Source organism: Cryptomeria japonica, chromosome 7 (assembly GCF_030272615.1).
Source record: "Cryptomeria japonica chromosome 7, Sugi_1.0, whole genome shotgun sequence".
NCBI lineage: Eukaryota > Viridiplantae > Streptophyta > Pinopsida > Cupressales > Cupressaceae > Cryptomeria > Cryptomeria japonica.
The window spans coordinates 511,073,235-511,091,385 of NC_081411.1; the positions used below are offsets into that span (position 1 = coordinate 511,073,235).

Below are 18,151 nucleotides of genomic sequence, written 5' to 3' on the forward strand. Positions count from 1 at the left end.
TGTGGAAGAATTTCGGACCTTAAGCCCCTTTTTGCAAATTTCGAAGAATTTCGGACCTTAAGCCCCTTTTTGCAAATTTCGAAGAATTTCGGACCTTAAGGCATATTTTGCAATTTTATCATATTTTCAAATTTCGGCCCTAGGGTCCGAAATTAGGTGACTTAAGTGAATTTCGGACCATTTGGGGTCTTTTGCAAACTGAAGGTAATTTCGGACCTTAGGTGCATTTTGGCAGTCTTTTTAACCTCTTGAAGTTTTAAAATTTAAGCCTTTGGGTCCGAAAATCGGCCCATAAGGCAATTTTGGCAACTTTAAGTGAGATTTCGGACCTTGGACCAGTTTTCGCAATTCTAACAAAATTTGAAATTTCTCTCAATTTGGCCTAAAAGTCCAAAATTTTATTCCTAGAGCGATGTTGGCGATTTAAACTTTCTCCTTGAGAAGCACGAGCTTGGCCTCTTGGGCAAGTTTGTCAACCTTGGCATTTTGGCCAGGAAATTCGCTCCTTCACCAGCAGGCGAAAATCATCCTTCATTCAAATCCCGTAAACTCCGCAAAGACAAACCTTATGCAATCTATCTCATAGCTCTTGTGCAAAAAACAGCAACTTTGGGTCCTCGTGCGACCTTCAGACGCACTGCTCTTTGCTTGGCGGGCTTCGCCAATTTCTATCACCTTACGCCTATCCAAGGCGATTTCATAATTTTGAACAAACTCTTGGCATTCGTGCCCGAGGGCTAGACTAGTTTGATGGAATTATCGGCTCTTTCCTTTGACATCATCACTTCACAGACCAGTCGCGGACTCGCTCGAAAGGACGCGAGATGCTCTGCACGAAACTCAACAGGGCGAGGACGAAAGGCTCAAAAACAGGAAGGGGGACCCTGTCGGCAACAGGGAGCGTGTGCAATGCACAACACTTTCTTGATTCCATAGTTTCCATCAATTGTTGTTGTAAATCTGGGAATTTGGAACTTAGAGTAGCTGCTTCACCCTAGTAGACAGTCCTGTTTGGAGTTTTTGTGATTATTGTTGGAGCACTCACAGTTGGACCGATCTGAATATACAATCTAGGGAGTGTTGGGACAATCAAGAATACAATATTTAAGGGTTCCATGCCTCAAGTTTAGACTGTCAGGTCTGTGTTTTAGCATAACATGTTCTCAGAAAATTCTCTGTAATGCATGATTCTATTTCAACTGATCGAGACAACAAAATGTTGTTTTTTTATTTCTTTAATCCTGAGTGGCGTTCATAACCTATGTTTATGTGGTAGAGTGATAAAGTATTAATATTTACTGCTGTTGGATATTTATTAGCATTATTTGCAGGCTAGGTTTTTAATTTTACCAGAGAGATTTGTTTGGTAATTAATTGGGAAATCCTAGGAGCATTACATTGGTATTAGATTCAGAATTCTGCCAGCCTGTTAATCAAGAGAAGTTTGTCATTTCATGATAGATTATATCGATTGCATGTCATTCATCTACAGATGCCTATCAATGTTTAGTGTTTGCAAGCCAGAAAGATAAAGGCAATTCAAGAACCCATAATAGAAATGTTAGTAAAGTTACAGGATTAGCATGAATATCAAAAGGATTTTATCGAAAGGATGGAGCAATGGGAGACAAAGATAATATTTTGAAGCAAGAAAAACCTATGCTCCCACAACGAGAGGATGAAAGTGAGAAAATATCACATTGATTGTACTGCATAGTTGGAAAACTCAGACTCGGCAATGACTTGGCTGGCCCAAAAATTTTAAAAACTCGGGGCTTGCCAAAAAACTCGGGAAAAAATCAGCAATAACTCGGCAGACTTATCAAACATTTGAAACTATATAATTTCTTAAAATATTCTTAAGAAACGCACATATATGCTAGAATTGTAGAACATATTACTGATTTCTCATGATAAAGTTATAAACATAGTACTCATTGAAAGGATTTGAACCCATGAAAGTTTTCATTGTTTTAGATTTGAATTTATACACAAAAATGTGTTACTATAAATTTCAATGGTTTCTCAAAGTTATCTTGCCCTAAAGTAAATATGACAATTGGGTTGATTAAAATAGAAGTTTAATATCGAAGAAGTTTGTTTAAATTGTGTAGTTTAAATCGTACAACCATTAGATACTTTCCTATACATCCTAAGCGTTGAGATTCAGAAAGTGATTGCATTTACCATTTACTTTGTGAAATCAAGTTAAATAAATATATATTGTTATATTTTTAAATTAAGAAGTTAATTTCAATATTATGTTTAGATATGGTCATAAAAGAATTAATGCATATTTGTTGTTATTGTGAAACTTGTTTTCATAGGAAGAAGGCAAGACACGTGAAATTAAGTGTTTGCCTTTTAACCATTATAACATTATTAACATTAGCAACATTAGCTTTTGAAGGAGGATGTTCCCACCAATGATTTATAAGTAAAACGGCTAGGTATACATGTATAGGTTAATTATGTTGGGGAGAATTATATAATATATGTGATAAGAAGTTTAATGTTTTTAGATATATCATAATAAGATAGAATTAGAATGTTTACCTACATAATATTAGTTTGAAGTTTAAAAGATATATGTAAATGTATATGCATGGGGGTTTCAATTCCAAATTGTCCTAATTATGAAATCCAATATTCAAGTATTAATTATTTAAACAAGGTTTTTATACAACAGCCAAGATTAAATAAATTGGAATTGACTTCTCACACACCCACCCACTACTTCAGTTGATCTGCAGTCATGCTGAAATGTTGCACCACTGTGACCAAACAAGGTGTCTATACCGCATCTTAAAATGCTTCTAAAAACTTAACCTAAATCGTGTAGAGAGCAATAGCCAATCTTTAAAGAAGAAGAGCCCAACATGATGGAACATGAAATACTAAAGTTTACATTGAAGACAGTATTAGAAGAAAAGGTCAACAAAGAAGCAATGATAACAAAGCATGAAGAAAAACCAAAGCCAGAAGACTCCATGAAGGAAGAACAAGAGGAACCTTATCAGCAAGTTGAAGGTAAAGATTTTTCAATGGTAGAAGATGTTTTATTGACTTCAAATGCTTGCATGTGTCAGCAAAGTAGGAGGAAGTCAAGGAGGAGAAGGCATCACTTGTTGGATGTGGAGAGTCCAAGATGGAAGAAGATGCACCCAACCATGCACCATCCTTTCAATTTCCACACAATGAGTCATTAGTTGATTTACAAAAGAGCACAGAGGATAGATATGTGGTTGAGAAGAACCCTTTGGTTAGCCCCAAGTTGGAAATTTTGAATCACATAAGTGGAGGTGTTGAGGACATCCCGACAAATTCTCTTTCGGTGAAAGCAGTTGAGCATGAGCTTCGCAGCCTTAGGTATGACAATTTGTAGCTTCCTATGTTACTGCAAAAAAATTGTCACCATTGAAAGCATGAGAAAGAGGGTGATAAAGTAAGCGGCACAACTTGTAGTATAGGGTATGTGGACTTTTTGCTCCATGTACCAAATTGTTTTTATTTAAGTAATCTCTTGCGGGTCAAAGAGGATAGAGGCAGTGGTGTTACTTTTGAATCCTCCATCTCGTGTCCAGAATGAATTAAAGTTTGTGAGGAATCACTTATGGTGTGTTGTGCATTCTAACCACATTGTGAAAGATTGGTGTCCACAATCTTTAAATCACTCATTGGAGCCAAGTACGACAATTGAAGACAAGATCATGGGTGATGGCGAAATGTAGATAGTCACTTTGGACAGTTTGATGTTGGATGAAGATAAGCAAGATGGAGATCATTTCGATATTCAAGAATTTATAACTAAGCAAGGTCTGGTGTTTGTGGATCCAAGCTACATATAGGATGTGACATTCCACGAGGACTTGACTACTCCTTGCATCATGAAGACACAACTTCCTACTATCATATTCAAAAGACACAAGGTATGAATTGATATTTATATCATGGATTTAGAGAGAATCGAAACATTTTTGGGTTGGCAATGGCTGCATCTTGTTGAAGAGCTAATTATGGATATCAAGAGGTTATCCTTAGGAAAGATGCTTCATTATGATAATGCTTGGTTTGATAAGCTTATGAAGCCCCCCAGATCATGTTCAAGAATCAAAAATAACTTTTATACTCAGTTTTGGAGTGTTGGATACAGCCATGAGTAAAGCCAAGGAAATTGTAATGAGTTATGGTCCAGCATGCAGCACAATTTACATGGCAACACATGACCCACATAAAGGGTTTGTGGAAATATCCTTAGATATCAGTCGATTCTTGAGTGCATTGCCTCAAGCTTCATTGCCTATTTTAGAACAGTAGTGCAAACAAGTAGAGTGGTACATTGACGAGGCACGGAGAGCTAGATATACTTTCAAATTGTATGGTTATAAAACAAGGAAGAATATCAAAAATGCTTTATTCGACATCAAAGAGGGACACAGTTTGCAAATCAAAGGTAAAAAATTCATTGCAGACAAATTGCCAAACCGGGAGATTCTGTGGGGAGCTTGTGCTCTAGAGATGGAAAAGAGCTTGGTCATTGCTGAAAAATATGAGCAAGAAGTGGTATCAATAGGCTTCTTTGGCATGAAATGTATCATGCTTCCAATGTTGTTTTTGCTTGAGGAAAAGCGGAATTTGAGTGGGCAGGACTGTCATGTTCCCAATGCTTCAGCAATCTGAAATCAATGCATTCCAAGACGAAAGTGTTTTTTAACACTATCATAATCATAAATAATTTAATCGATAATAATTTGATTGTCTTTCTGGGCTGACCTATTTGCGTTTCTTGGTGCCCCATGAGGTATAAAGGCAAGTGCAATCGCAGTCTTGAGGACATGATGAGTTTTGGATGAGTACCTTAGTGGCATATCAGCAGGACGAAACCCCTGTTGTATGTGAAAGGAGGTTGGGATGAAAACCCTAACCATCCCTTATTCATTTCCGCACTCACATTGCAAATCTTTTTACGGAAAGTTGTTGCAGGTCTGGGGAAACTAGAGATTCTTTGTTGCTGCACCTGGCTAACTGCAAGGAAAGGGTTTGATGATTGATCAACTTCCAGCTCATATATACAGCTCACCATTCCATTCCCAGGTATTAGGAAATCATTGGGCATAGATCTGGGCGCCATTCTCAATACAAGGGCAAATCAGTGATACCATCTGCCTGCCCACGCCTCCAAACCCTCACCGAGGCTATTCTGGAACCATAGGTGAATTCTTTCCTTGAGGACCAACTTGATCCAGACAGAAGGACAGTTTGCAGTTCATAGTTTCCATCCATTGCTGCTGAAAATCTGGGCATTTGGAACATACAGTAGCTGCTTCACCCTGGTAGACAGTCCCGTTGAAGTTTCTGCAATTATTGTCGGAGCACTCAGAGTTGGACAGGTCTGAATACAAACTGGGAAGCGTTGGGACAATCAAGAAATGGTATTTGAGGGTTCCACGCCTAATTCTAGACTGCTAGGTCTGTGTTTTAGCATAAGGTGTGCTCAGAAAATTCCCCGTAATGGATGATTCTATTTCAACAGTTCGAGACAATCAACTGCTGTGTATTATTTTGTTAATCTTAAGTGATGTTCATAACCTATGTTTATGTTGTGGAGTGATAAAGTGTTAATATTTACTGCTATTGGATATTTATTAGCATTATCTGAAGGCTAGAGTTTTAATTTTACTACACAGATTTGTTTGGTAATTAGTTGGGGAACCCTAGGTGCATTACAAGAAAACCAATAAGTTACCTAATTTATATGTAAAACGCATCAAGTACCCTCTTTTCCAACTACACAAGCATAGTTTTTGAAAAAAATACAAAATTTCCTTTGAATAAAAAAATCTCATGTTGAAAAATCATGTTAAATACTAATTATTCTGATATTATGGAATGTTATAGCATATACCTTCAAGTACCTAAGTTGGCCTTTCATGCGAGATAACTCTGTCAAAGCAACAAATTTCTCCCCAGTTAATTGTACACTTGTAGGTACCAAGTCTTCTTTGCATAGTGTTCCCAAGGTACCAACTTCTTCTCCTGGATGCTGCAAACGCAAGCGTGAAATTGCCATCTTAAGTTCATCATGAGCACGCATCACTTGAGCTTGTACCACTGACAATGATCTTGCCAATGTGAACTCTTTCCGCATAGCCTGAAATACATTAAACAAAATATATTTTAAAAAGATTATAAACCAATACAAGACAACAAATGATGCTATCTGTCTAAGAAGCACTATAAATACCATGGAACAAAGAGCAGCAGTTAAATCATTCCCATTCCAAATCTATAAATTTGGGTTTACAAATTGAACATGTGCAATTGATGTTCTTTAACTCGAGGTGATATTTCAATGCTCAAGCACGTAAAGAGATACAAAACATTTGGCAAAAGTAATTGTAACAATAGTAAAATCTGTAAATATCAGTGAATGTCAACTGCTCTTCTACTATGCTTCCTTGCTGGATATTTTGCCATAAACTATGATGTGAGATCCACCAACAAATCACTACAACATGCAACACAGTTCTTCCCGCCTATTTATATGCACCTAAGCCTTCAACCAAATTCATCTTAGTCATTTTGAGTCTGCGGTAATAACCTTTTTCAAAGATCCATCTGCATGGTGGATTCCATGGCCTAAATATCCATCATATAAATTAGTTTTTATTTTGTATCTTCCTGTATCGAAATAATTTCAGATTTTACGATAGTATTTCAGACATTTGTAAACACATTTTCCAAGTCTGCAGGAAACATTAGTTCCTCTCATTTACATTGCTTAAATGTAACAGGTTTATTTTTTACTGGTTACATCCATCTCATGTATACCCATGATTAAACAGATTTTTAAATTTTTGTTCTTCTGCAGAAAGTTATCCCAATATGCTATAAACAAATCAGAGTGTTAAGACTTGGCAGGTCTTGGTGAGAACTCATGGATCCAACTCTGAGTCAGGCCTAGAAAGTCTGCACCCTTGACTTGCAGACTCGGCCAAGTCTGCAGAAAAAATTGAAAATCAACTCAAAATGTTCAAAAAGTGTTGTCCTCATTTTTGGATTTTCAAAAATGTGACAACCCCTACAATTTTTTGCTCAAAATGTGTCATTTTTTGTCTCTAAGGCATGTTTTACAAGGTGCAAAACTCACATTTGTTAGTTTCAAATCATCAAGGGTTGTCTTTGCCATCATTCTCCAAGTTTTGGTAATTTTGGCTTTCATTTTCCTAGCTTTCTGTGCAATTTCAGGTTTCAGAGCAATCACTGCAAGTTGGAGATTTTACTCTAATGCACGGTTCTCGAGGCAAACAATTTGCTTCTTTCTGAACTGGACTAATCTTCAGTTCATCCTTGATCCATGTTTCAAATTTCATCGTGTTCCAAGTTCGTTTGCTATGTCTTCCCTTCAAATTCGGGTTTTTTCCTCTTGACTACGAGTGGGAAATTTTCCTTCTTTTGCAAGTTAAGAGTTTTCTCTTGTTTTTTAGTTGTAGGGGTTTTTTCAAGCAATTACAAGTGAAAAGTTTAAAACTTGTAACTTGTAATTTGCTTTTTCTTTAACATTTTCCCTTTTTGGTCTTTTAAGTTGTTTTGTAGGAACTTTTTGGTCAGATTACAAGTAAATTTTAAAATGCAAGTTAATGAAAACTTGTAAGTGCTTTAAAAAGTTCCTATTTTCTTCACTGTGAACTTGTAATAGGAATTTTAAAACCCGATTACAAGTGTTTAGTGCTTTTTGAGTTTTATGTGCTTTTGCTTTTCTAAAACCTGATTTTGGAGGATGAAGAGAAAGTAAGTTTTAAATAAACTTGTAAAAGGGTTTCTAAAACGCGATTACATCCTCTTATTTTACAATTTGCTTTATGTTTTTCCCTTTACTTGAAGTTGGGATGAAATAACCCGATTTCTTTTGTTTTTGCCCAAATCAAACTTGTATTTCTCAGTCCAAAACCCGAACTAAGTGTATTTGCAAGAGATTTAAAAGTGGAACTAACAAAAGGCAGATTTTTTTGAGTTTGAACCCCTCTATTCATGCCGTTTTTGGTTAAGAACGTTATGGGAGCTCTTTGAAAGCATTTTTATGTGTTCTTTCCATATCGTTTTTCTTCCACGTTGTGTGCTAAACCGTTGTTATTATTCCACCTTTTTGGGCGAGTTGGCTCACGTTTTGGCCACATTTTGCATTACGTGGTAACCTGCATTCAAATCGTGGTGTTTGGCACTTAATACTTGGTGTTTGCATTCAAGAAGAACACGTTTTCTGCTAAATGTGCCCTACAATCATGCAGGTTTTTGAGCCCTGGAGTCTAGACATGGAAGAGGTTACATTCATCTATTTATAAGCTTCTTGAGCTTTGATTTCTTCTTCTTGTTTTCATCTAGGGCATTTTCTTTTGCTCTAAATTCGGGTTTTACAAATCAGATTGCAAGTTGAGTTTTTCCCATTTTCCAAATCACCAAGATGAAAATGTCCTCCATATTTATCCATGGTCATCCAAGATTCTTGCCGTTACATTCATTCGTCCCATTTTCATCAATTTTTCCCATTTAAAGTCTACTTGCAATCGGGATTTTAAAACTCGATTGCAGTTATGTCTTCACAAGAGTTTTTCCCCTTTTCCTTCCAGAACCCGAAATTGGTCTAAAATGCACTCAAAAACACTTGAAAAAGAGTTTTAAAGGTCCAATTACAAGTGCAAACTTGTAGTTATCCATTACACATATGAAGTTGCATGTTTGTCCTCCATAATTGCAAGTCAATGCTCTTGTTTTTCCACACATGTAATGCAGTCTCCAAAACCCAAAATTGAGCTTTGGCCCCACTTTTGTAGTCCCTTTGTCTCACCCATGTCAATCCTGTTTGCACACACGACCTACCAAATCAGTAAATTAAGGCATGGGCCTTATTTTGCAAGCAGATTCCAAGATTGGAGAATGATACAAAGAGAGAACAATAACATGATAGAGCCACACAAGGAGATGGATAAGTGATATCAATGATTGAGAGCATAGAATGCTTTCAAGATAGAGATAGGCTTCTTACTTCAGCCTTGCAAAGAACTTCCCTCCTGAAAAGCTAGTACTACCCCAAGCAAGAAGATAAGATTGAAGTTTGTTGGCCAAGGACACAAAGATCATTAAGGGTGCAAATTCCCATTCGGGTTCGAGATATCTTCATCAATCTTGAATACTTCAAGTTCTAGCAGCATGAAGATCATCACAAACAGAGGATGATGTAGTTAGAGTTGTATCTTCGAACACATAGAAGAGTTTCAATTATGCATTTGTAATTTTGTTTTGACAAGTTACATGTAAAAACAAGTTTTGTAATTGCAAGTTTCACTTGCACTTTTGCGATTACATGTAAAGCAACTACAAGTTGAGTTAGATTAGGATTGTAGTTGGAATAAGTCATGTTAGTTGAGAGAATTTCTCAAGTTAGTTGGGATCCTCCCACCTTTTACTCAAGGCTCCTCTCCTATAAATACTTGAGGGGGTCTATTGTAATAGATATCTTTTAGCAATGCAACAAAACTCTGCCAGTTTGTATGTACACTCTAAGACTTTGAGCTTAGTTGTAAATCAGATTGCAGTCAATTAAAAGAGGCAAATTGCTTACAAACTTTGTGTTGATTCAAGGTGTTATGTGATGACATTTTCTAGAGATTGATTGTGAGTTTTGAGGTGTTATACAAGAGGGATTCAAGCTCAATCTTGCAGACTTTGAGTTGCTTATCATGTTTGGAGTTTTAGATTGGCTTTAAGATTTGATATTGCAGACTTTGAGCTACTTCTCACATCTGAAACTATTGTAGGATGCTCAAGCAAAGGGGTAACTTGCAGACTTTGTGCTGCTTTTATTTTCTATGTTTGTGCATAAGAGGTGCATCATGTGGTTAGACTTTGAGTTGCTACATATTGTGCTTAGTTACCAAAAAATCATCTACAAAGGTTGATAGGACAGTAGAAATGTTGAAGACTTTGTGCTTTCATTTTTGTTTTCACGTCCCAGGTGTTGAGACATGGACCAGCTAGGACTCGAACCTAGGACCTTCCATACGCTGCTGGAGTGCTCTACCACTGAGCTACTGGCCCCTCTTGGACCAGTCCATCGTCGGTCCGGGTGTGGCTTATTTCCAACACCAGCAGCCCCCCTTAAGCCACACCTCTCGTGTGCTTGGAGCTCCTAGCCTAGACCTGGCTCTGATACCATGTTGAGACATGGACCAGCTAAGACTCGAACCTAGGACCTTCCATACACTGCTGGAGTGCTCTACCACTGAGCTACTGGCCCCTCTTGGACCAGTCCATCGTCGGTCTGGGTGTGGCTTATTTCCAACACCAGCACTGGGGAAGTGACGAAGGTCTTTGTGCTTTCATGGAAACTTTGCTTCCCTTTATGTTCCAAAAATCCTACAAAAAAGTCTCATTTTTGTATTTGTTGTTATTTATTTCCAATTGCTACTACTTTTCTATGAAGAGAAAAGAGTATAGCTTTTCTTGAAAGAAGAAGAAAGACTGATGTCCCATCAATATTAAATTAGTTTAGTTTGTAGATAGGGGGAGCCTTCCCTAAATTAGGAGAGTATCATACTGCACACACTGTGGTTGAAACCACAATTGCACATCCCCCAGGTATACAAAATTTTCAACCAACAAAAAGAAAAACCAATAAAAATATTTTTCCGTTTTCTTTTCTTTAAAGTTCAAAGATTTCCCACCAAGTCTGAGTCTGATTTAACTAGGTTACCAGTCCTGATATTGGTTTGGGTTAGAATTCGCTGGTTCGGTTCATGGGTTCATTCAAAAATTTTGAAAAACATTGGGGTTGGGTTCGTCCATATGAAAACATTTATAAAGTTTTTCTTCAATAAATATAGTAAAATAAAATCAATCTCTCTCTCTCTCTCTCTCTCTCTCTCTCTCTCTCTCACACACACACACACACACATTAACATAATTATATTAATATTAACATATATTATTTTTATATATATAAAATAAATGTTCATATTAATAAAATTTTAACTTGTATTAGTATTCATGATCATATTCCTACCCTAGTTCATTTTATTAAAGTTATAGTGATTCTTTAGCTTTATTATTAAACTTATTATATATCAAAAATGAAATATAAAATTGTTCGACTAGGGTTTCCAGAAAGAGGGGATATGATTTACATTTAATTTTTAAACAAGACAATCAGACATTCGTTTCAACCCAGTTAGTTTGGGCATGGCACAGGAAGGGCACACAATTTGCAGGACATTTTTAGAACCAAAGATTTTTAAAAATTTTAATGCGATTTGTATAGGGTTCAGAAAGGGCTTGCAATTTTCTCGCTGGGTTCATTAAAATTTGTTTGGGTTCACTCAAGATGAACCAACAATCGTTTGCACACACCATGACAGAATCCCCTGCAAATCAGTCCCGAATCTGAACTGGGTATGAAATGGACCCAAATCTGGGCATGGCAGGGGAGCAAACCGATAACATAGAGTCTGAACAAATTGAATAAATGCACCTTATATTGCCCATAGAAAAACGAATTGTGATACTATAATTGTTGTGCATACCTAAACTATCAAACTTCTACCTTACCACCACAGACAATGAATACTATTTACTGATGTTTTACAGGATCACAAATGTCCATTACAAAACATTTTAAACAAGACAAAAGGAAGGAACTGGCAATGATATCCAACTTGATTCAAACAACCAAAAAAAAAACTATTCTTTTCCTCAAAAACCATATCTTTAGTGACAAAATGGGAAAGATATAGCAATGCATACTCAATCTTCTTTACATGAAGCTGATAAATAAACAAGCAGCAGAAGATGGGCCCATTGATAGCTATCCCTTAGATCTACAACAAAGCACAGTACTTTGATATGTTAAAGGAAAGACCTTCCAACCTCCAGGAAAACAGTAAAACTTATCAATTATATAACAGAATCAGGCATATTCCTACAGTGAAGGGCCACTCAACAGGTATATCAAAGAAATGTATGCATAATTGACCAATATAACAAGATCCAAAATTTCCCATTATGCAATATAACGTCAATTTGTTTAAACCATTATGCTTGGCTGACTTAGTTGCTTTTTACATTCACTTTAAAATTTCCATTTCTTCCATCTTTCCTGATAAAAAGGTGTCAAGGGAGGAACCTCTGCAAAACAGAAAAAAAAATAGTGGTACATACCTCAAAAACATGAAGATGCTTCTTAGCAGAAGACATCTTTTCTTTGCTCACACGTGCCTTGAGAAAGGTTTTGACAATATTAAGGATAACTTCCAATTCTGAGGGAGACCTTGATACCTAAAACAGACAATGAATTTCATTTAAAAGAAGCTTTGAAATACATTGAGCATACAATCCAAAATAAATATGAGCACATAAGTTACACAGACAACAGAAATTATATGCAAGGGATACTAATTAATTATATGCAAGGGATACTAATTTCTCCAGAATGCACTTAAAAAAATATATATGAAAGATAATTACAAAATAAGAACACTTAAAAGAAAATAAAAATGCACAATAGATAATATTGAGCCTATTTACTCACTTCATTCAGTTGCTAACATCAACACTTATACTAACATGTCAAATCTATCAAGAACTAGCTCAAAAGTTAGAAGAAATACATTACATCAAGAAGCTAATGCTTAGAAAAATATGAGAAGTCACCATTCTATCATATTATCACGTAATATTCTTCAATCTGCTTATACAAAAGGAACACAAATTTTCCTCAAACATAGAAACAAAAGGAACTTTCATTACAAAATGATCTTAACAAAATTAATGTCAAAGCATATTGCTAACTATGAGAATGCCAAGCTGATATATATCTTATTGCTCACAAATGACAAATTTGATGAGATTTATACAAGCAATGTAAGCTCATTGTAAAAATCATATATATGGCACCAAGGGACTTCAGATTAGTCAAAATCCTTTACCAGTAGACTAAATCACTTTTCCATCACTTCTATTTCGGAGTCATTGTTCCATTGAAGGCAGCATCACTACCATTTTTTATCATCTATTAGATGCTACTGCTATTTGATAACCAGCCATACCGTAAAACTTAGGGATCTCACACAAATGACCAAAGAGAACAGGTCTAGAACCACTGATATTGCTTTTTTCATAGCACACCCATGATAATCATGGTTAAGGGACATGAAGCTTCCAGAGATACTCAATTGGCTCATTCCCCCACATGGTATTTGTTGTAGTGTTCCTTTCTGGACAATGGATCCCTTAATTGAATCCACTGTATTGGAGGAATAACTTCATCTAGGCTGAAATTACCTTTCATTTGACATCAAGACTAATTCCCTGTAATGCCCCGAACTGAAATTTTTATGCTTTTTGCAAATTCCAACGGACAATGCATGCAACCTGGACACCTTTTGATCACCAAGATCTCAATCGCAAAGTGAGAGCATACGGCAAAATGGTTAGACTGTTTATTACAAAAAAATGTTTATTGGTGCCACATCACTACTAAAATCTGGAAGTAATGAAATACTTATCCTGTGGGTAAGCCTTCCAAATTACAAATACAAACTAATAGTTGAAAGAAACTGAAAATAGTTTTGGCTGCAAGCCTTTCAAAACAATTACAAATACCAAATCTAGCAGAAAACCACAGATTAATATTAGAAACAACAATACCAAAAATGAAAATGATTTAACTTCATGGCAGCATAGCTATCCAGACTTAAAAAACAAAAATCATTGAAAGTTCTAATACTTCTAGCAGTAAACCACACAAAAATTACAAATAAAATGTTACCCTAATGAATTGCATGACTTAATGTTAAAAACAAGAATGTAATATCAAAATCTAAAATATACATTAAACTATTATTTTATGCATCATACCCTTGATGTTGTGGCTGCTCAAATATTAGAAGCAGCAGCAACAAGGGCTACGTCACCTTATTATCATTCAAACAACAGCAAAGCAACATTTATCACCCTTTAGGGGTACAGCAGTTCCAAGAGATAAGTAATATCTTATTTGTCCTTCAAATATGCTGCAGCCAGTATACAACAGCAGCGACCCCCCTTATACATTCCAATATATGTAAAAGACTTCATCAAAAAGTAAATTACACTGTTTCCATTTGGTGTAGTAGCTTTTCCATCATCATGATGCAACTAGTAAAGTGTGTGGCTGCAGCTCTCTTAGAGAATAAACTAGGCTGCGAAAGAGTTAAATCAAATGGTATGGCAGTACCTTTACCAAGCTGAAACTGTTATTAGATAAAAATTAAGATAGATAATATATTACTACAGCAACAGCATTAAAGAACTAGGAAATAGAGCTGTTTCAGCCTGCCAATAATATAAAATATTATTTGCATAATAGCTTCGCACAAATAAAAACTAAATACTCCACGCACACAAAAATTTTGGAAAATTGGAAAACTTCACACCAACTGAAATACACTGGAAATCTGCATCTTCTTAGCTCAGTGGTGATTAATTTATGGAATTACTCAAATGAATAGGAGGGTTTTCGTCCTCAAATCCATTCTTTGCCAAAGGGTTTGTGTCCTCGGGTAGCAAAGATGAACAATGTTCAATCTCAAGAGAAATGAATTTGAAATATGAAATCGGTAACCTCTTTATTCCTCAACCCCTCCTTACATAGAATATACATCACTTTTTATCCCTCTTTTGAAGTAACTTGTTTAATAAAAATGCATAAGTTGTCTTTTAATGAATATAACTTAAATTGTTTTCCAACAACTTAAGTTAAATCACTAAATTATTTCCCCTGCACCACCCCATTAGCCTATATAAAATGTTTTAATATGCTTAAGGTTTTCATTGGACTTATGCTTCAGAGGGGGCCATAGCATTCCCAAATCAATCACAAACCCACTGAAGAATTACTTAACCCTAACGCCTATAGTCAAGGGGCCCAAACATGATATCTTCATTTCATTAATATAGGTGGAATTGCACCAAGGGATGCCACTAAAAAAAATTCCAAACATGAAGTTGCAAAATATGTACATTTTAGAAATTGACTTGATGTAATTTCTATTTAGATCTTATAAGTCTTATTCGAGAGTCCCTCAATGAAAGGAAAGCAACAAGAGTATCTAAATGATTTAAATTTTAAACCATTCCTTCAGATTTTTTGCAGAACTTCTTTCTTATTTGAAATTTCTTAAAATACGCTCATGTCGTGGCCATTATTCTTAAAAACCAAAGTCAAACAGTCACTCTCTTGTTCAATATACTCATAATCACAAAATTGGAAAGCTCTCATTGCAAATATTTGAGAACACCCTTTTAAGTAGATGATGATGAGAGGAAGCATGTAGATATAGATCTGTGTGCGCTGATTTTCTAAACACTTGGTAAGAAAAGGAGCCATCACATTTTCTTGAGAGGACATCCAATAAAGGTAACTTCCCTTCATTCTCCAATTTCTTCACAAACTTATGCTATCCACAATGCTATTTAAGTGTCAATAAAACTCCTCCAATTTATCTCTACCATGAAGACAGTTTAAATGGTTATCATCAGCATAATGCTTCCAGCATCTTGATCTAAGAGGAAAAGAATTACAAACTTTATCTTCAAAGTGAACTATGAATAGATTAGCTACCACATCAGACAAAGTTGACCCCATAGTCACAACCTCAAATTATTTACACAAAGCTCCTGAAAATTTGGAAAAAGTAAACATTAAACACAAATCAACAAGAGCAGCCATGTCAGCATCCATGTGCCTTTCAAACGCCTCAATAGTCTCACTAATTGGGACTTCATCAAACAACAAAACATCTTCAAAGCTCACCAGAGTTTCAAATTTTCATGCTTGTTTGTGGATTTAATCAGATCTCTTATAAAGAACAAGTCCATCCTAACAATGGTTTGATTTTTTTCTTAGCAAATAAAGCCACCAATTCACAGGTAGGGGAATCCATAGTCTCCAGTTCCACAATTGGCCCTAATAAAACCTTTGTTTAAAACCACCATTCTATATTTCAATCTGCCTTGTTTAAAACTACCATTGTGTATTTTATTCTTTTCATTCAATACACTTTCTACGAGGTTCCTTGGCATTGATGGTCCTGTACATGGAGCCAATATCTGCAACCCTATCACATTGTTTAACTTTACATCATTATGATGGATCACATTGTGATCCAAAACGTACATGATAAAAATCTTGCATAATATTTTTAACTAAACCTTCATTCATAAAATCTCAAGGATAGCCATGTGAACTTAATAAGGTAATTGAAGCACACATGTGAACTTAACAAGATAATTGAAGCACACATGTGAACTTGAGAGTTCAGTTTAATTTTGGACGATTATAAAGTCTCATTAGATAAGGACGTCAAACATTTAATTCTATTTATAGGATCCAAATATTGAGAACCATCAGTAGGCTTACATCTCATTTTTCCTTTAATTCTTGCGACAATGTGCCCAAGATGTCACATGTATAAAAATGTTTTGAGATATATAACAGCTCAGACTACACTTAATAAGAACATGTACAATGCTCAAGCTCCATGTTAATAGAATCAAACTTTTAAGACACTATCAAAAGACAGTTAGTAACCAAGCACCATCTTAAATAGCTATAGGCAATTAGCTATTTGGTTTTTCCACAATTCTTGTCATTTCTAACAATACACTCCAATAATATATTAGTCTTCCTTTCCCCCTCCCAGGCCCAAGTCCCCCCGTCCCCGAAACCCGTCCCCAAAACTTTTTCCCTTTGTCCCCCCGTCCTCGAAGCCCGTCCCCGCGTCCCCCCGTCTCCCCGTCCCCAACATCCGTGGAACACTGAGATTCAAAACAAAAACAAACAGAAAAGTGAGAAAATTTTAAGAAAATAAGATTTACCTGTATATGGCCCTTGAATTGCCGTTGCCTTCCATTCTTATCAGCTGTCTTCATTCCTGAAGAATAATCATTTTCTACATCCCTTTTTTGACACAAACCTCCAAAAAACCGATTCAATGCCGATCTCTGCTTTTGTAAATTCAGTGCCTCTTCAGCAGATGCAATATTTCCTGTATCTTCTCCTGTCCTCAGCAAAAACAACCTGTTCTCATACACCTAAGGATGCACAAATGAAAAATTTCAAATGATCGTGATTTAGCATTGAACTTCAGCAAATAGGATAAAATTCAAAAACTATTATCTTCACATATAGTTTGAAAAACATTAAAACAATTACTCCTGCAGAAAAGATGTTTTTTTTACATAATACCCTAGAGGTAGCTTACCTGAAATAGTTCATCCATTTCACAATGTAAACATAAAATCCCAGTATTAGTTGCTTGGCAATTTGAGCAGCTTCGGATACGCTCAATATATGAATCCTCAGGGTTGTCCATTATCTTATCAACATCCATAAGTCGATCAACTAGAACTTTCCTTGAGTTTTCCAATGCATCCAACTCCATCAGCACTATATATTTCAATCCATTAATATCCTGAAATCTGCAGCAAAAGCAAGAGTAACTCTTCATTGGTTACACTTTGAGAAATAATTCAAATGTCATGTTTTAAACTAAGCATGCTACTTTATCAAACTAAAAGCTCCAGCGATTAATTCATCTGCCTATGTTATAAGAGAAAATCATCAGCCTAAACATCATAATATCAGACACCAAACTTGCAGAGGCCTGAAAGTGAAATGGCATATGTAAAATACAAAGGATACTTCTTAAGTAAACTGGCAGTGTTTTTCTGAATTTTACAGATGTTTTGTCTTCCCTAAAGTTTACCTCCTCGGTTATTGCAAGTAGTGACAGATTTTCTTTAATCATTAGCATTCACATAAGCCAACTCTGAATGAAAACAAAAATGAAGGCAAGGAAGTTTACTTGACAATAAAGATTATGTATACTTTTTGAGATTTGTCAAACCTAAGTTGAACATCATAAGACCTAAGCAAATGCATCACAGAGCTAGGTTAAGATGCAATCATAAGGACCACATCGCATATCAACTACAACATGACATAAGATTCATATTGATCAATGATCATGGACAAATCTAGAAAGTTAGATATATTATAAGCAATGATTAGATTAAATTCATATTGGTGCTTTTTTAACTCAACTAGTAATATTATCAA

The 18,151-nt window shown here is 35.7% G+C and overlaps 1 protein-coding gene across 4 annotated transcripts in view; it reads right to left on the reverse strand.

The window, feature by feature from the left end:
• The window catches only part of LOC131060147 (uncharacterized), a 265,487-nt gene that overhangs the window by 107,153 nt on the left and 140,183 nt on the right, over nucleotides 1-18,151 (reverse strand). For all 4 annotated transcript variants that reach the window (XR_009110290.2, XM_057993261.2, XM_057993260.2 and 1 more), the window contains exons 12-15: nucleotides 17,295-17,511; nucleotides 16,909-17,124; nucleotides 12,211-12,327; nucleotides 5,906-6,151 (exon numbers count right to left, since the gene is read on the reverse strand). Coding sequence is in view for 3 of the 4 variants with exons in the window: in XM_057993261.2 (XP_057849244.2) it covers nucleotides 5,906-6,151; nucleotides 12,211-12,327; nucleotides 16,909-17,124; nucleotides 17,295-17,511 (796 nt within the window). In the remaining variant the exon portion in view is untranslated. The remainder of the gene's footprint in view (nucleotides 1-5,905; nucleotides 6,152-12,210; nucleotides 12,328-16,908; nucleotides 17,125-17,294; nucleotides 17,512-18,151) is intronic.